This window comes from Procambarus clarkii, chromosome 42 (assembly GCF_040958095.1).
Source record: "Procambarus clarkii isolate CNS0578487 chromosome 42, FALCON_Pclarkii_2.0, whole genome shotgun sequence".
Taxonomy (NCBI): Eukaryota; Metazoa; Arthropoda; class Malacostraca; order Decapoda; family Cambaridae; genus Procambarus; species Procambarus clarkii.
In genome coordinates, this window is record NC_091191.1 from 265,289 (window position 1) to 283,012 (window position 17,724).

A 17,724-nucleotide genomic window follows, 5' to 3' on the forward strand; every position below is an offset into this window, starting at 1 on the left:
CCCCCCTTCTGCCCCGTCACCTTTCCATTTTCATATATCTCGGTGCCTCTCTACTTCTCTCTCTTCCACACCCTCCCCCCCTCCCCTCCCAAGTTTCCCATCTTTCCCCTCTCCTCCTCCTCCTGCACCACGGGCAGCAAGGAGCAGCTGCCAGAGAGCAAAAGAACAATAATAATGGAATAGCTGAAGGAACCAGAAGATGCAGGAAAGGAGACAAAACCTGCAGTTAAGATTTATTTATTTATTTATGTATTTATTTATACAAGAGTTCTAACATTCTTGTACAGCCACTAGCACGCGTAGCGTTTCCGGCAAGTCCTTAATCCTAATTTTCACACACACATCCCCAGGAAGCAGCCCGTAGCAGCTGTCTAACTCCCAGGTACCTATTTACTGCTAGGTAAACGAAAGAGGGTAAAAGAAACTCTGCTCATTTGTTTCCGCCTTCCGCCGGGGATCGAATACAGACCCTTGGGACAACGAACTCCGAGCCCTGTCCACTCGGCCGTCAGGCCCCCGTCAGGAGATGTTGGGAGGGGGGGGGGGGAGTCTTATGAACATGCTGCTAAAGGAATCGTGATATAAATATTGGTCAGCTCTTCCTTACATTCTGTTAAGAGTCCGGTTATCTTCTCCTTCTCTCTTCTCCTTCTCTCTTGCATCAAATTTATCATTGTTCACCCCTCACATGCCTCTCATATCTCCCATTCCTTCCTTTTCCCCTCGTTTCCCCCGCTTACCCTTACCCTCTTCCACTTACCTTCACCTCTCATTCTCCCTTTCATTCCGTTCACTCCTTCCTCTCCTCCCCTCCATCCACTCATCTCCCTCCTCCCTTCCACTTCCCTCCCATGCTCCTCCTCTCCCTTCCATCCTCTCCCTCCTCCTCCTCCTCCCTCCCTCCCTCCCTCTAAGAGCCACAGGGTGATGGAGGAGGTATCTTTAATTAATAATATTTTGTCAGTCTGTCTGGGCCGGGAGCCGTCAGCCAGTGTGGGAACACGACACTTGACCCCCGCGCTCTGCTCACCCTGAAAATTGGCAAGGGGCAGAAGCCTCACCAATTGTGAAGCCGCCCTATTTCCCGGAGACGTAATAGGCTTAGTAAATGGGAATACGGCGATGCAGGAACGTGGAGGAGAGGTGGGGGGGGGGGGGGGTAGGGGGAGAGATAAGGTGTGGGGTGATGATCACACACACACACACACACACACACACACACACACACACACACACACACACATACACACGTGTAGATATGATAGAGCCCAGTAGGCTCAGGAACCTGTACATTAGTTGATTGACAGTTGAGAGGCGGGATCAAAGAGCCAGAGCTCAACCCCCGCAAGCACAATTAGGTAAGCACACACACACACACACACACACACACACACACAAACACACACACCTTAACAAAACTTAATTGCATTGGATGGTTGTATGGTTGGGTTGAAGCAATGATGGAAATAGCAAGATTGATGGCGAGCGACGGGGAAGTTAATTAAATGTAGATATTAACTTGGTATGTCGAATGGGCGACGAGAGAGAGAGAGAGAGAGAGAGAGAGAGAGAGAGAGAGAGAGAGAGAGAGAGAGAGAGAGAGAGAGAGAGAGAGAGAGAGACAGAGACAGAGGAAAACACACAAAATGTATCACAAACCCACGTACGCAGAAAAGCCCACATTCGCACATGTCTTTCTCTCAGATAAATCAACTCACACAAGTCCCTTGCGTCTGGCTGATATATCGTGGAAACATTATTATCATACAACATCCATCTCTATGGACCAGCGCTTGTGTTGTGATGGCAGGTGGAGTACCCTCCACGCCTCACCATCCTCTCACACGCCCGCTCATTCTCATCTCGGTGCTTGAGCGCTTGGTGAAGTGAAATTTCATGTTGGGAGAAGTATTTTATGGAATTAGGGACACATTTCTTGGCTTGGTGAGGATCTGGAAACGCTGAAACAACCTTTCATGCCATTCAGGAACTTGTAACTTGTGCGGGATGCGGTTGGTGACTGGCAGGCAATCATTCCACACCTACATTCTCTCTCTCACTCTCTCTCTCTCTCACCAGTACCTCATCTTGGTAAAGAAGCGGGTTGAAGACCTGGTGCCCATGAAGACGACGACGTACAGACGCCGCCTGACGCCAAATAACTGCCAAACATCACCAATCTCCGTCACCATTCACGTGGGTGGGTGGTGAAGCTGTCGGGTGGGCTGCCAAGGTGACGAGGTGGGTGAGGTTGAGGGGAGAGGTGAGGGCGGGGTGGTGGGCGAGGCGTGGGTTTCCCTTCAGGAAGGTATTCTCCCAGGCGTCCCTCGCCAGGCTGGCCTGCTGCAGGTCCATCGCTGACGGCTTGAATGCTACTTTGTTCTTCTCGTTGTGAAAACTGGGTAGAGGAAAAGATATATATGAGAGAGAGAGAGAGAGAGAGAGAGAGAGAGAGAGAGAGAGAGAGAGAGAGAGAGAGAGAGAGAGAGAGAGAGAGAGAGAGAGAGAGAGAGAGAGAGAGATCATACAACTGGGGTTAAAACCCAAAAGGCTCTCTTCATCCTCTCTACCTTTATAGTCATGTAATGGAATTTAATTAGAAAGTTTGAACATATAATATAATCAACTATTTTATGCATGGGACTATATCAGACGCAGTTCTCTAGCTGCGTCTTCGCTCTTAGCCCACGTTGGGACAACACTTGAAACACCGATAGTCTACCGCAGTCTACCGCAGTCTACCGCAGTCTAGGGTGCCTCCAGATGAGTTCTGTTTATTATTATTGCTCCCAGAGAGGGAGGTCATCAGCCCAGGACGACTTCGTAGAAACCAATGTTACTTATAATAATAATACAATTGGAGAAATATATATATATATATATATATATATATATATATATATATATATATATATATATATATATATATATATATATATATATATATATATATATATTGGTGTATACTGGCAGCAGGTTTTCTTTCAAACATGTTTCATTGAATATGACCGCATATTCTGTATTTATTATTTTCTGGTTTAGGGCTTCTATCCTTCTAACTATTTTCTTAGCATCAGGGCTTAATTGAAATAGGAGTTCTCCAAAACTCATTTTCGTACTTTTAAGGTGAAGAAAAGAAGTGATTTACTATAGAGTGTATTACACTTATTTGTATAATTTGCACGACGTTTCGAACCTCCATGGTTCATTCTCAAGTGAACAGATCTTACAATACTAGTTGATTTTATACCCGCATTAGGTCAGGTGATAATACAATGAAGGTGAAAACATGGGGGGATACGTAAGGGATAAACATAGGGGCTGCAGAAGGCTTATTGGCCCATACGAGGCATCTCCTATCCAAACACAAAGATTAATCCAGTGTAATTGGCCTGTTATGTTGGACATTGTCTTCTGTGTTGGCATCGATATGTTCTTGTCTTGTCCTTACTCTCATGGTGAGCTCATATATATATATATATATATATATATATATATATATATATATATATATATATATATATATATATATATATATATATATATATATATATTTATATATATATATATGTATATGTGTATAAAGAAGGAAAGTGAAAAGCCATGCAACCTCTGAAGAGACAACTAACACAACACCTATACCCCCTATTAGACTATTTTACAGGAACTTCTTTTCCACAGCTCATAAAACGGAGGAAAGGGTCCTGAAAGATATTGTTAATAGAAACGTTATCCCTACAGACAAAAATCAGAGGATACAACTGACGATTTACTATAAAACCAGAAAAACGGCCAGCCTACTCATGAGAAACTCTCCAGACACAAAACAGAACGCTTTAAAAGAGACTAACGTCGTCTATGCCTTCAAATGCCCACTTGGGGACTGTAAGCTCCAAAAAACCCAGTATATAGGCAAGACAACAACATCTCTTTCTAGGCGTTTAACGATGCATAAGCAACAGGGCTCCATTAAGGAACATATAATCTCTTCCCACAACCAAACCATCGCCAGAGAAATCCTAGTAAACAACACAGAAATCATCGATAGATACAGCGATAGCAGGCGGCTTGACGTTTGCGAGGCACTACACATCAAGAAGTCAACACCAGCAATCAACAGCCAATTATTGCACAACTATATTCTACCCACCTCTAGACTCCGCTCCAATATAGAAGCATCAAGAAATATGGACCAATAGGCTTTCTACAAACACTTCTATTCAATATCCATTGTTTCGTGTTCTGTCTTGTGTTGATGAAATTAATACCCTATTAATACTTTTGTTCTGTCTTGTGTTGATGAAATTAATACCCTATTAATACCACATTTTGTTCTGTCTTGTGTTAATGCCACATCACCCCTTCCACCTCACTCAAATGTAGATATAAAATCGGAGATACGTAAGTTCTATTCAGTTGTGTATTTGTGAACTAAAGTCTTTGAAAATGTAATAAGTTTTACGAAACGCGCCCGTGTCGCGTCAGACTAGAAATAAAAATGAATTTTGGAGAATTGATTTTTGATTTACCTCCAACAGTGAAGCGTAATGTACGAAAGATTGAGAAAATTCGTGTTAGAATTATTAATCTTACTTTTTCGGTCATATTTAATAATATATGTCTACAGGAAAGACTGCTACCAAAATATACTAATATATATGTGTATATATATATATGTATATATATATATACATATAAATATATATATATGTATATATATATACATATAAATATATTATATATATACATATATATATATATATATATATATATATATATATATATATATATATATATATATATATATATATATATATATATATATATATATATTTCAATTAGAACCAGGACTCGTTAGAGGGGAAAAGTAAACCTGCGACCCACCAGAAGGGACAGAAAGTAAACCTGTGACTCTCCAAAAGGGACAGAAAGTAAACCTGAGACTCACCAGAAGGGACAAAGTAAACCTGCTACTCACCAGAAGGGGGAGAAGGGGCAGCCCACCAAGTAAACCACAGTCCCGCGCCACCTGACCCTCATCACCCCCTTGTACATCTCCCTCGTACTCAAGTCGTACGTCCGGAAGCACTGCAAGGAGACAAACCCTCACATGTAGACAAAACAAGTCAATATATTGCTTATGACAGCTGCTTTCAAAGCTGATATATGTACTCACCTAGTTGTACTCACCTAGTTGTGCTTGCGGGGGTTGAGCTCTGGCTCTTTGGTCCCGCCTCTCAACCGTCAATCAACAGATGATGTGTATGTGTCGTGCTGCACACAATTGGACTTCCAGGGGAGCCGGTCGGCCGAGCGGACAGCACGCTGGACTTGTGATCCTGTGGTTCCGGGTTCGATCCCGGGCGCCGGCGAGAAACAATGGGCACAGTTTCTTTCACCCTATGCCCCTGTTACCTAGCAGTAAAATAGGTACCTGGGTGTTAGTCAGCTGTCACGGGCTGCTTCCTGGGGGTGGAGGTCTGGTCGAGGACCGGCCGCGGGGACACTAAAGCCCCGAAAGCATCTCAAGATAACCAGATGCCCAATAATATAAACTTTTGCCAAACTACTGAACTGCGACACCGACAAAAGAAATCAACACAAGTATACAACGTGTCTAGCAAAAACAAGAAGGTAAATATTGAGAATAAATAATTAAGTAATCAAATCACAAATAAGTGATTATTTTACTATCTAAGCCCCCAACTAATCTTTTTAAGTCCAATTAAATCCGTGAACACGTCGTAATTTCTCTAAACAAATATCTAACCGTGAGAAAGATCTTGTAGCTGTCGTGTTCGTCGTTGTCGTCGACGGCGTAGACGTAGAGAAGGAGGGGGCGAGAGGTGTTAGGGGTGAGCCACGACATGTCGCACAGGTCACGAGGGATTATGACCTGCCTGGAGGCCACAGTAAGGTCATAACGCAGCTGTTCCTCGTATCTCGCTCGAACCAACCTGAAAGGCAAGTGTCACAATCCAGTTCTTGCGTTGCAATTCTGAGGTCACTGGCCATTTGACGAAGTCTATTAGTTAGGTTGAAAATTTAAGGTCTATGAACTGCCAAGATTATTAAAGCATTACCAGTCTTTGTTTACAACTTTCAAGTACCTGGTTGATACCTGGTTGATGGGGTTCTGGGAGTTCTTCTACTCCCCAAGTTACACTTTAATTCTTAAAACACTTCAGGATTTCGGTAAACTCTTTGAGAAACGCCTTTAGATGCACGAGTACTTTGTCCAGCCCAGAGAGCTGGCCACCTCATCACATCAAATTATGTGTGTACTTACAAGTTGATATCCATGAGGGGGACGTGGCTCATGTTGTTGTAAATCATGCGGTTGAAGTAAACCTCCTGTTCGAACCCACTGACGTGTATTCCTGCAGACCCCGCGTGAAACGTCCTCGAGACTTCAGGGAAGACCACGTCTCGGCCCTTCCGCAGGTCTTCCCACGTCAGCCACCAGTCCCAGTCACCTATCTGCAGGAAATACCAGGTGTATTTTCTTAACAGCAGGATCGAACTGCGCTGACTCTTGCCACCACCTTCCCGCCTCCTGGTGAATGTAGTGGCAGTACTTCCCGTGTTTTGGTCCGGTTGAGAAGCTCTCGGTCGTTCCCCCGTGTGAGGGAAGGCGGTGACAAAACCGAAAAGAAAGATTCGCGTTAAGTGAAAATCCTTATCCAATCCTAAGACTTGAAGATAAAGGGCCAGATTCACCAAGCAGTTTCGCAAGTACTTACGAACGTGTACATCTTTCCCCAATGTTTGTCGGCTTTGGTTACATTTATTAAACAGTTTACAAGCATGAAAACTTCCCAATCAACTGTTGTTATTGTTATAAACAGCCTCCTGGTGCTTCGGAGCTCATTAACTGTTTAATATTTGTAAACAAAGCCGTCAAAGATTGAGAAAAGATGTACAGGTTCGTAAGTGTTTGCGTAACTGCTTCGTGAATCTGGCCCAAAGTCTTGTCAGGTCAAATCAACTCACCCCCGGACGCACCCAGTTGTTGAGGACCTCGGTGGAATAGGCTCGGGATACCATCCATCCGTACATGGGATAGGTGCGAGCTCTCAACAGTACACTGGGGTCGCTGGCGGTATCCACGAAGCTGTTGCTGCTGAAGGCGTTGACGCAGAAGACGGTCGGGTCCAGGTCCAGGATTGGAGACACATGGTGAAAGTACCTGAAGGGAAATATGAGGCACTCAGAAACTGAAACCGCCTGTTGACTGTTGTCTGAGAATACTTGATGGAGAGTTGAAGTGATTAGCAGTAATGAAGGTTGAAGTGATTGTGGTGGCAGTAATGAGTTTCCATTACATAAAACATGAGGGTTCCAATTAGAAATGACGACAGAAGGCAGATCGAGCGTTATCGAACGTAAACATTTAGACCTATGGTTGCCATAGTAGTACTTCAAGATAGGTAGACAATTATAGGATGAATAACAATCGGGTTATCTCTAGCTTTCTTTTCTAATATGATCCTCTATGGCTGGGAGGAGTCAAGCGGCTGCCACCACACAGATCAAACTGCACTGAACACAAAACACTTCCAGTTTATAACTTCTGACCCATACTTCTGGTGTCTTACCTGAGGAAGTCTGGGGAGAGGAGGAGGTCGTCCTCGACCACTATGGCCTTGTCAGCTTGAGGAAAGCTCCTGAAGACGCTGTAGAGGGCGAACCTGACGTTGGCGTTGGTGCGGATGTTGCCGACGCCCTCTGGTCTGTGGACCACCACGCCCACGCCCAACACCTCCGTCAGGGCCAGGGCCTCCTGGTGGGCGCCGTCCACAGCCACCAACACCTCCGTCTGCGCCGCCCCGGGGATGCTGAACAAGTTCCTCAACACTCTGTGTACCACAGAGATATATATAAATATATTTAACATGCGCAAGATTTCTGTAAATAATTCTAATTTGTGTTTGGATTTCAAACACAAGAAATGCAACACGATGCTAATTTATACATGGTTACAGAAATGTTTTATCAAATTTAACCTGAAACTTGAAGGATATCTAGTTTAATAGACGCAAGATGCGTTCTCATCCCTCTCGGTCCCCACTAACAACACAGGGAGTCACCTGTACAAGTGATGAGGCTTGTTAGCGGTCACCACCACCACAGGGATGCTCTCCTTCGTCAGGATGCTCTCCTGAAAGGAAGACCAGAACGCGAGGGCTCAATCAAGCCCTGAGAATAAGCAGGTTCTTCAGTTAAATTTAATTTTGGAAAAAGATTACCTGCACTTTATGGAAATTTAGAGTAATTCTACTTATAGTTTATGACACAAATAGCAGGTCTATCTGCATTTTGTGGAAAAAGAATTAGGTCTATCTACACCTTATGCAAATAGACAATAAGTCACCCAAAATATATGGATAAAAAAGCCCTACCGAACAGTTTACGCTAATAAATGATTATACATTCATAATTTATAAATATACAGGCGTACATTATACAGGAATGTATTATACAGATGCACATTATACAGGTGTTTATTATTCAAGTGTACATTTTACAGATGTTTATTATTCAAGTGAACATAATACAGGTGTATATTATAATAGCAATAACAACAGCAGTTTTAATTATGCATTATATACTATACTAAAAAATTCGAATTAACAACAGGTGTCAACAGTTACCTGTCCCCTAAGAGCAGGTGTCGAGAGGCATACCTGTAACTTGCGGGTCTCAGGGAAGAAGGTGCCGTTACAGGTACAGAGGTCACTGTACCCCTCGTACCGCTCGCAGAAGGCTGCCTGCAAACATCGATCCGGAAGACTGTACCACGCGCACCGTACTCGACCTGACGAGGATCACGGTACAAGCAGCGGTGATTGAAGAAACAGGTTGTTGTACCAGTGAAGATTATAGGTATATAATACTACTACTACTAATAATAATCCTTTTTTCTGAGGTACTTACCTGTGGCCGCTACGCTCTTGGTCACGAAGGTGTCTAGAAGAAGGGCCGTCGACGGATACCTTCCCATCTCCCTCGTGGTCACTGCCTCCGCCAGCGAAGCGCCGCCAACTACGCCCACCCACGCCCACGCCTCCCCCTGCGCCGCCTGCGCCGCCCACGCCGACCCCAGGGTCACCAGGGCGTTCTCCGCGTCGCTTCCAAGGAACAGGATCCATTCCGGCTGTAGGTGATAGAGGAGACTTGATATAAAACTTTATATACACATAGGCCTTTGGTCCGCCAGACTTCCGTAGGCCTAGGTTGGGTTAGAATTGTATGTACTTGCAATACAGGTTGTAGTAGTACACTCACCACGCCCATCACCACCAGCACTCTGCCGTGCTGCACGCCCATCACACAGCTGGCCAGCCGGGCGTGCTCCGCCGGCTGGTACGTCAGGAAGTGCCGTGCCATCATCAGCTTGGGCCGTGCCTCGTGCACTGCAACCACGTGCACCCCGGAGTGCCGGGACCCGGACCGTGACGCGCTTACGGCCTCCCCGGAGCTGGCGTACATCTGGGGGAGATAAGACACTGAACATGAAGGCGTAAATACGCTTAGTTATATTAACGAGCGAGAGAGAGAGAGAGAGAGAGAGAGAGAGAGAGAGAGAGAGAGAGAGAGAGAGAGAGACAGACAGACAGACAGACAGACAGACAGACAGACAGACAGACAGATAGACAGACAGACAGACAGACACAGCGACAGAGACGAAGACAGAGAGACAGAATTGTTACCTAAATACTGATCTTGTAAATTACAAATCTTAACATTGCTCCATCTTTGAAACAGACAAACTGAAATTGACAGAAAATCTGTCATTTTTAGAGACAGAGAGACATGAGATAGACATAAAGGAGACATACAGGAAGAGAAAACAAAAGATAAACAGAAGGAGCAGAAGAGTCAAACAGCCAGATAAACAGATAGACATACAGAGAGACAGTAAAGACAGAGCCAGACAGACAGTCTACTCACCAGCTGTCCATCAAGACAGAGTGTCACACACGTGGCGTTGACGATGACAGACACCAGGTAATGTTGGCTCCGAACACCTGTAACAGGACAGGTGTGAGGTGTTTCGTGTTCGGTGGAAGTGAACCAAAACATGTTTAGCCAAACAGGCTAAGTTCTAACAAATTCTATCTATGATGGGAGTTGCAGGATCGACAATACACCACTTGCAAGGGGCTACGAAGACAGATTAATAACTCTAATACGAGGACGAAGTAAAGGTGCAGTGTCCACCTGCTTGGACCATCGGGAATCGAACGCCGTCCATGCAGGCGAATAGGCGCGAAGAAGCGGAGATTAAGTAGCAGAATCAGATTAACATTTTAAGTGAATGTTACTTAAGGCTTGTATCAGCCTCCGGAGGGGGTGGGGGGGGGGTTATTAAGGCCACCTAAACAGCTTTCTGACCAATCAGCAAGGACATTATAGTCCTAGACTAAAGTGTCGTGGACTAAAGTAAACTCTTAGTATACATACAGCGAGAAGCAGGGTACACTTTTCAGTATATACACATTGGTCTTGTAAACAATTATACACGTACAGTTTGTAAATAAATATATAAATTAAAAATAAAACTAATTTATATATTAAATAAACAGGAAGCAATTTATGCAAATGATTAACAATTATAAATCTTAATTGGTAAATCTTATAAATGTATTAATGAATAATTAATACTTATACACAAATGTAATACACATAAACAAGGATATCTCACCTTGTATTCGTGTGTGTAGCGACAGGTCGTACGACTGGTGCCTCTGTTGCCCTGAGGAAGGAGAGTTGTGGGTTAGTGAGTTTTGTTGACTGTTGGAGACTGTTTGGTGCCTGTTGGTGACTGTTGGAGACTGTTGGTGCCTGTTGGAGACTGTTGGTGCCTGTTGTTGACTGTTGGAGACTGTTGGAGAGTGTTCTAGTTAAAATATTGGCGAGATTGTCAAGGAATATAAAACTTGTCACCACTAAAAACTGAAAAAACAGATGTCCCCTGTTTCAGCAGGTGTTAAAATACATTGGTTGAAGATGATGTTGACGTTCATCTGTCCTTGCTGATGTTCAGATACCTGAATTTACCTGAGGGGCCACCATCTCTCTCTCTAGTGGCCTCGACAAGAACAGAAAGCCGACGGGTTATCAAAGGTCTCCCCTACATATTTGTCATATTCCAGCTGGCGTTGAATTACACCTGTTCAAGCTGGCGTTGAATTACACCTGTTCAAGTTGTTCAACGTTTCTGGCGACCAATCGCTATCCCTCCCCCCCCCCCCCCCACCTCTTCTAATCCCAGGCTAGAGCCCAGTGTGTTCCAGTAACTATAAAAAAAGGAGCTTCCCGTTACTTACTTGCCATGTTCCTCCAGCGTAGTGACGGAGCTCCCTGCACCCTTGGCACCACCAGTAACACTGCCAGTAACACCAGGGTTTTCACCCTGGCCAGCATGCTTCTGTGGAACCTTTCACTCGTAACGCTGGAGGCTGTTACTTTCTCCCTTTCTCTAAAGTTAAAGTTACGTTGGAAAGTAAATTTCTCTCCGCAATTTCGTTTAGGGAGCGTTAGTGTCTTCCTGTTAGCTTATGGAAGGTTCATTTTCGTTGTTACATTTAGCGTTACTAAACGTTACTTTCTCCCAGTTAACGCTAGGGAGCGTCACTGTCTTGGTGACGTTTCACCGACACTGTGACGTCCCCTCAACACTGTGACGTCTCCCCAACACTGTGACGTCTCCCCAACACTGTGACGTCTCCCCAACACTGTGACGTCCCCTCAACACTGTGACGTCTCCCCAACACTGTGACGTCCCCTCAACACTGTGACGTCCTCTCAACACTGTGACGTCCCCTCAACACTGTGACGTCTCCCCAACACCGTGACGTCCTCTCAACACTGTGACGTCCTCTCAACACTGTGACGTCCCCTCAACACTGTGACGTCTCCCCAACACTGTGACGTCCTCTCAATACTGTGACGTCCTCTCAATACTGTGACGTCCTCTCAATACTGTGACGTCCCCTCAACACTGTGACGTCTCCCCAACACTGTGACGTCTCCCCAACACTGTGACGTCCCCTCAACACTGTGACGTCTCCCCAACACTGTGACGTCTCCCCAACACTGTGACGTCTCCCCAACACTGTGACGTCCTCTCAATACTGTGACGTCCTCTCAACACTCTGACGTCCCCTCAACACTGTGACGTCCCCTCAACACTGTGACGTCTCCCTAACACTGTGACGTCTCGAGGAACTGTTACTTTGTACCGTCAACAAAGCCAGGCTAACCAAAGGTGAGGAGAGAGGGAGGAAGCAGCACTGTGGCCGCGGGTTGATGTGGCAACTCTGAGCAACTGCAGCATCAAGCCCGCTTGACTTCACAGCCTGGTAGATCACCAAGTGCTCCGGGCACCCTGATTTCTCATCACTGATACAGGGAAGAATGTAAGGCAGATGTTGCAATGCACATGTTGCAACGATAAGGCGGGAATCACGAGCCAGTAGGTGTGGTTGGTTCACCAGGCCAGCTGTTGAGGGGTGAGAGGGAGAGGGAGGGAGGGAGAGTGAGGGAGAGGGAGAGAGGGAGGGGAGGGGGGGAGGGAGGGGTGATCTGGGGCCAAGGGGGGGGGGAGATTTGGAGGGAGGAAGGTTGTGTTTGTGGGTAGGGGAAGGTGGGACGGGGAGAGGAAGGGTTAACAAGTGGGTAGGTGATGGGGGAAGGGTAGGGGGGGGGGTAGTGGAAGGGGGACTGAAAGGAGTAATATTTGTGTATCTTTCCTCATCTCCCTCGCTCGCTCCCTCCCTCTCTCACCCCTCCCCAAGGGTACTAAGGGAGGGAGTTGCCACCATCTCCCTTACTCGCTAATTATCTCCTTTTCAACGGTCTTTAACAGCTAGTTCGACATTTTCTCGAAACGATGTATATATATATATATATATATATATATATATATATATATATATATATATATATGATACCATATACTCTGTTTCTATTACAGATTGTCTTTAATTAGACTGGTTTCTGTTCCTCTTTATATGCTCTAAAAATGATGCTATGTTTTATTCTTTACTCTTTATGCTTTATTTTCAATTAGAACTCATTAATGATAAGATAAAAGCTTCAATTATATGAACATAATTTTTGTTTGTATATTAATAGATTTGAATTTGTGATAAAAATAATAAATAATTGCGTATTATTTGTTAACGTTGCAAATGAGGAAAAGTGAAGCAAAATATTGACAGTGTGGCCGGGTTGCCATGTGGCAATGTTGTCCATGTTGTCAGTGTCTGTGACGGTTATGTTGTCATTGTCTGTGACGGTCATGTTGACAGTGTCTGTGAAGCTGTGACTGGCCATGTTGACAGTGTCTGTGAAGCTGTGACTGGCCATGTTGACAGTGTCTGTGAAGCTGTGACTGGCCATGTTGACAGTGTCTGAAGCTGTGACTGCCCATGTTGACAGTGTCTGAAGCTGTGACTGCCCATGTTGACAGTGTCTGTGAGGCTATGACGGGCCATGTTGACAGTGTCTGTGACGGCTATATTGTCACTGTCTGTGACGGGCCATGTTGACAGTGTCTGTGAAGCTGTGACGACCATGTTGACAGTGCCTGTGATGCTGTGACGGCCCATGTTGTCAGTGTCTGTGACGGCCATGTTGACATTGTCTGTGAGGCTGTGACGGCCATGTTGACAGTGTCTGTGAAGCTGTGACGGGCCATGTTGACAGTGCCTGTGAAGCTGTGACGGCCCATGTTGACAGTGTCTGAAGCTGTGACGGCCCATGTTGACAGTGTCTGTGAGGCTGTGACGGGCCATGTTGACAGTGTCTGTGAGGCTGTGACGGGCCATGTTGACAGTGTCTGTGAGGCTGTGACGGGCCATGTTGACAGTGTCTGTGAAGCTGTGACGGGCCATGTTGACAGTGTCTGTGAGGCTGTGACGGGCCATGCTGACAGTGTCTGTGAAGCTGTTACGGGCCATGTTGACAGTGTCTGTGAGGCTGTGACGGGTCATATTGACAGTGTCTGTGAAGCTGTGACGGGCCATGCTGACAGTGTCTGAAGCTGTGACGGTCATGTTGACAGTGTCTATGAGGCTGTGACGGGCCATGATGACAGTGTCTGTGAGCCTGTGACGGGCCATGTTGACAGTGATTGAAGCTGTGACGGCCCATGTTGACAGTGTCTGTAAAGCTGTGACGGGCCATGTTGACAGTGTCTGTAAAGCTGTGACGGGCCATGTTGACAGTGTCTGTGAAGCTATGACGGGCCATGCTGACAGTGTCTGAAGCTGTGACGGTCATGTTGACAGTGTCTATGAGGCTGTGACGGGCCATGATGACAGTGTCTGTGAGCCTGTGACGGGCCATGTTGACAGTGATTGAAGCTGTGACGGCCCATGTTGACAGTGTCTGTAAAGCTGTGACGGGCCATGTTGACAGTGTCTGTAAAGCTGTGACGGGCCATGTTGACAGTGTCTGTGAAGCTGTGACGGCCCATGTTGATAGTGTCTGAAGCTGTGACGGTCATGTTGACAGTGTCTATGAGGCTGTGACGGGCCATGATGACAGTGTCTGTGAGGCTGTGACGGGCCATGTTGACAGTGATTGAAGCTGTGACGGCCCATGTTGACAGTGTCTGTGAGGCTGTGACGGGCCATGTTGATAGTGTCTGTGAGGCTGTGACGGGCCATGTTGACAGTGTCTGTGAAGCTGTGACGGCCCATGTTGATAGTGTCTGAAGCTGTGACGGCCATGTTGACAGTGTCTGTGACGGGCCATGTTGACAGTGTCTGAAGCTGTGACGGCCATGTTGACAGTGCCTGTGAAGCTGTGACGGGCCATGTTGACAGTGTCTGAAGCTGTGACGGCCCATGTTGACAGTGTCTGTGAAGCTGTAACGGGCCATGTTGACAGTGTCTGAAGCTGTGACGGCCCATGTTGATAGTGTCTGAAGCTGTGACGGCCCATGTTGACAGTGTCTGTGAAGCTGTGAAGGCCATGTTGACAGCGTCGTTATATATATATATACTCCACAGGAGCCGAGAGTGCATTCTGACCTCTGATTGTGACGCTTGTGATAGCGTTCTGAGCTCGAGAAATATTATCCGTGTGATGCTGCTGAAGACGCTGATGATATCTTTGCTTACAATATACCTAAAAGTGTTTTACATCTATGTTTAAGGAATATAGGCGTCGCTGGCTCGCGTCGTGTAGTGGCGGACGTCTTCCCCGATAACTGACGATATCTGCAGCTATCGGGTTAGGAAATTTGATGATCCACTTAGATAAATTTACGCAGTCATCGTCAGCTGCCTCCTTGCAGTGGTGGGTGAAGATGAACAACGCCTTGCCCAAGCGGTTTATTAATACGATACTGCGTATACCTGCTAGAAATATTTATATACAAAGCCCCCGTATAGAAAATCTTCTTGCTTAGGCCTGGGAGGGAGGCCAAGGGCGCACAACAGCTCACGATGGAGAGGAACTAGTAAGCTGAGACGAGAAAACAAAATTGAAAGGAGGAATTTGTTTTTCTGTTTGCGACAGCAAAGTGTTGTAACCATCAATAGGTACACAAAGGAGCGGCAGAGATAGTAACAGCAGCAACAACAGGAGAAGCAGCAACAACAGAAGAAGTAGCAACAACAGGAGAAGCAGCAACAACAGGGGAAGCAGCAACAACAGAAGAAGCAGCAACAACAGAAGAAGTAGCAACAACAGGAGAAGCAGCAACAACAGGGGAAGCAGCAACAACAGAAGAAGCAGCAACAACAGGAGAAGCAGCAACAACAGAAGAAGCAGCAACAACAGGAGAATCACCAACAGCCCAAGGCACAGCATGAGTGGCGGACACCACAAGAGGTGGTGTGAATACCGCCGGTGTCTTACGTACAGGCCGCAAGGAAGAGCTTCACTCGTCCTTGGCTTGGCTACTGCTCTGCTGATCCTGAGGACTCCGCCCTCAGCAGGCTCTCCTGACGTCGCAGAAGGCCTGGAAGCCTGGGAGTACCTTGCTAGTAAGTAAGTCGGTGTTTTAACTCTTATGTTTAAGAGAACAGGAAATGTAATGCCCTCGTGAATTAACATAGAAATTCTGCGTGCGGGTCTTTATTGTAGAGTCCAAATAACACAGAAATTCTGCGTGCGGGACTTTATTGTAGAGTCCAAATAACACAGAAATTCTGCTTGCGGGTCTTTATTGTAGAGTCCAAATAACACAGAAATTCTGCGTGCGGGACTTTATTGTAGTAAGAGGTCAAATAAATGGCTTGAAAAAATAATCACACAAGAACTTTTGTAGTCTGGACTTGAAGCTCGGGGACTTATTTCTTAATAAACAGAAAAAGTGTATGTTGCGATGTTGTGGGAACCGACCTGTGAGATTTATATTTATTTAATTTATATGAATTTATATAGAATTTATATTTACGTTAATTTATATACTTCGATAGCAATTTGTATGATGTTAAGTGGACTGTATTTCTGCAATAATCTCACAAATCGATTCACTACACATTAGGGGGGTTTATATTGAATTTATATATATATATATATATATATATATATATATATATATATATATATATATATATATGCAGCCAATCAAACTACAGTATTAAACTACATATTAGTACATTAAAGAGGTTCCTTATCTTAATTGTACAGCAGGCCTTAGTCCACCAGGTATAACTAGGATGTAGACACCAAATTTTCCTCGTGTGAGGTAGCTTCCATCACCCTGGTAACTGATACACAAAGCATGCTTCCTCGTCTTGACCTGTCAAAAGGGCGCTAGCTATGAAGCCAGAATCCTAATATATGACAGCTATATCAGAGAAAACACTGTACAATGAACCATAAAGACCAAGGCTTAATTACCTTTTGTATGAGGCGATTTCGCATTCTAACCGGCTCGCCCTTATCTACCTAACATTTAACTGGCCAGAAATGATTAGATAAACGGGTTTCAGCAGAACACTTTCCTTGTATTTGATGACAGCGTGTTGATAATAGAAGACCTTTGGTTTCCATAACACTTCGTCCAAGAGAAATTAACAGGAGCAGAATTTGCTCCCGTGCGCCTCTGGTCTAAGAACAATAACAATGGCTGACCACTCCCTCACCACTGACGCTACTGGCCTACATTATCCAGATATCAGAAAGTGATAGAAAGGTCACATTTACTCTATTTTAATATTGATAATTAAGTTAATTTATATGAGATGTTTTTATGATGGTAAAGTCCAAAGACTAATGTATTTAAGAATAATTCCCACCATAATAGGTGGTGAATTTATAATAGTATGTGGCAATGATATCCCGTTTTCTATAGACGGAAAGTTCCACTACAAGCTACATTTTCTATGGGTAACGTGTGTATACAGCACAGCTATTATCTGCAATTGCATGATATTATTAAATGGTGTCGGTTTTTCCGACAGATGTACTTATTAATAACGAGGTTGACACACACGTAACAGTAGCATGGTGTCACACTACTGTGTGAAAGTGTCACACAGTAGCATCTAAGCGGTCACCAGAGTGCGAGAGAGAGAATTTTAGGTTTCTCATTCCTTTTGAGAAAGTGAAAAAAAAGTTTTATTTCAGTCTCAGTCACGTTGGTATTGTGTTTCATTGAGTTGATTGTATGTTGGATTTATTTATAATTCCTCATTGATGATGTCTTTTATTGATGATATTTCTCAATGATGATGTCTCTATCGTCCTGACCAG

The 17,724-nt window shown here is 44.9% G+C and overlaps 1 protein-coding gene across 1 annotated transcript; it reads right to left on the bottom strand.

Annotated features, from left to right (window-relative positions):
• Positions 1 to 1,572: 1,572 nt before the first annotated feature.
• LOC123770433 (protein O-linked-mannose beta-1,2-N-acetylglucosaminyltransferase 1-like) lies at positions 1,573 to 9,525 on the bottom strand. Its single transcript, XM_069339540.1, has 10 exons — positions 9,289 to 9,525; positions 8,938 to 9,157; positions 8,688 to 8,818; positions 8,091 to 8,161; positions 7,599 to 7,859; positions 6,994 to 7,189; positions 6,290 to 6,480; positions 5,771 to 5,957; positions 4,979 to 5,088; positions 1,573 to 2,398 (listed from the first exon to the last, which is right to left on the bottom strand). Exons 1-10 carry the CDS (start codon positions 9,490 to 9,492, stop codon positions 2,173 to 2,175), a joined length of 1,797 nt encoding a protein of 598 aa, XP_069195641.1. The 5' UTR covers positions 9,493 to 9,525; the 3' UTR covers positions 1,573 to 2,172.
• Positions 9,526 to 17,724: the final 8,199 nt, after the last annotated feature.

Coding starts and splice junctions, on each gene's coding strand:
- LOC123770433 (XM_069339540.1), bottom strand. CDS start 9,492: ATGTACGCCAGCTCCGGGGAGGCCGTAAGCGCGTCACGGTCCGGGTCC. Junction 8,819..8,937: donor CAAGAGCGTAGCGGCCACAG/GTAAGTACCTCA, acceptor GATCCTCGTCAG/GTCGAGTACGGTGCGCGTGG. Junction 5,958..6,289: donor CCCCTCATGGATATCAACTT/GTAAGTACACAC, acceptor CTTGCCTTTCAG/GTTGGTTCGAGCGAGATACG.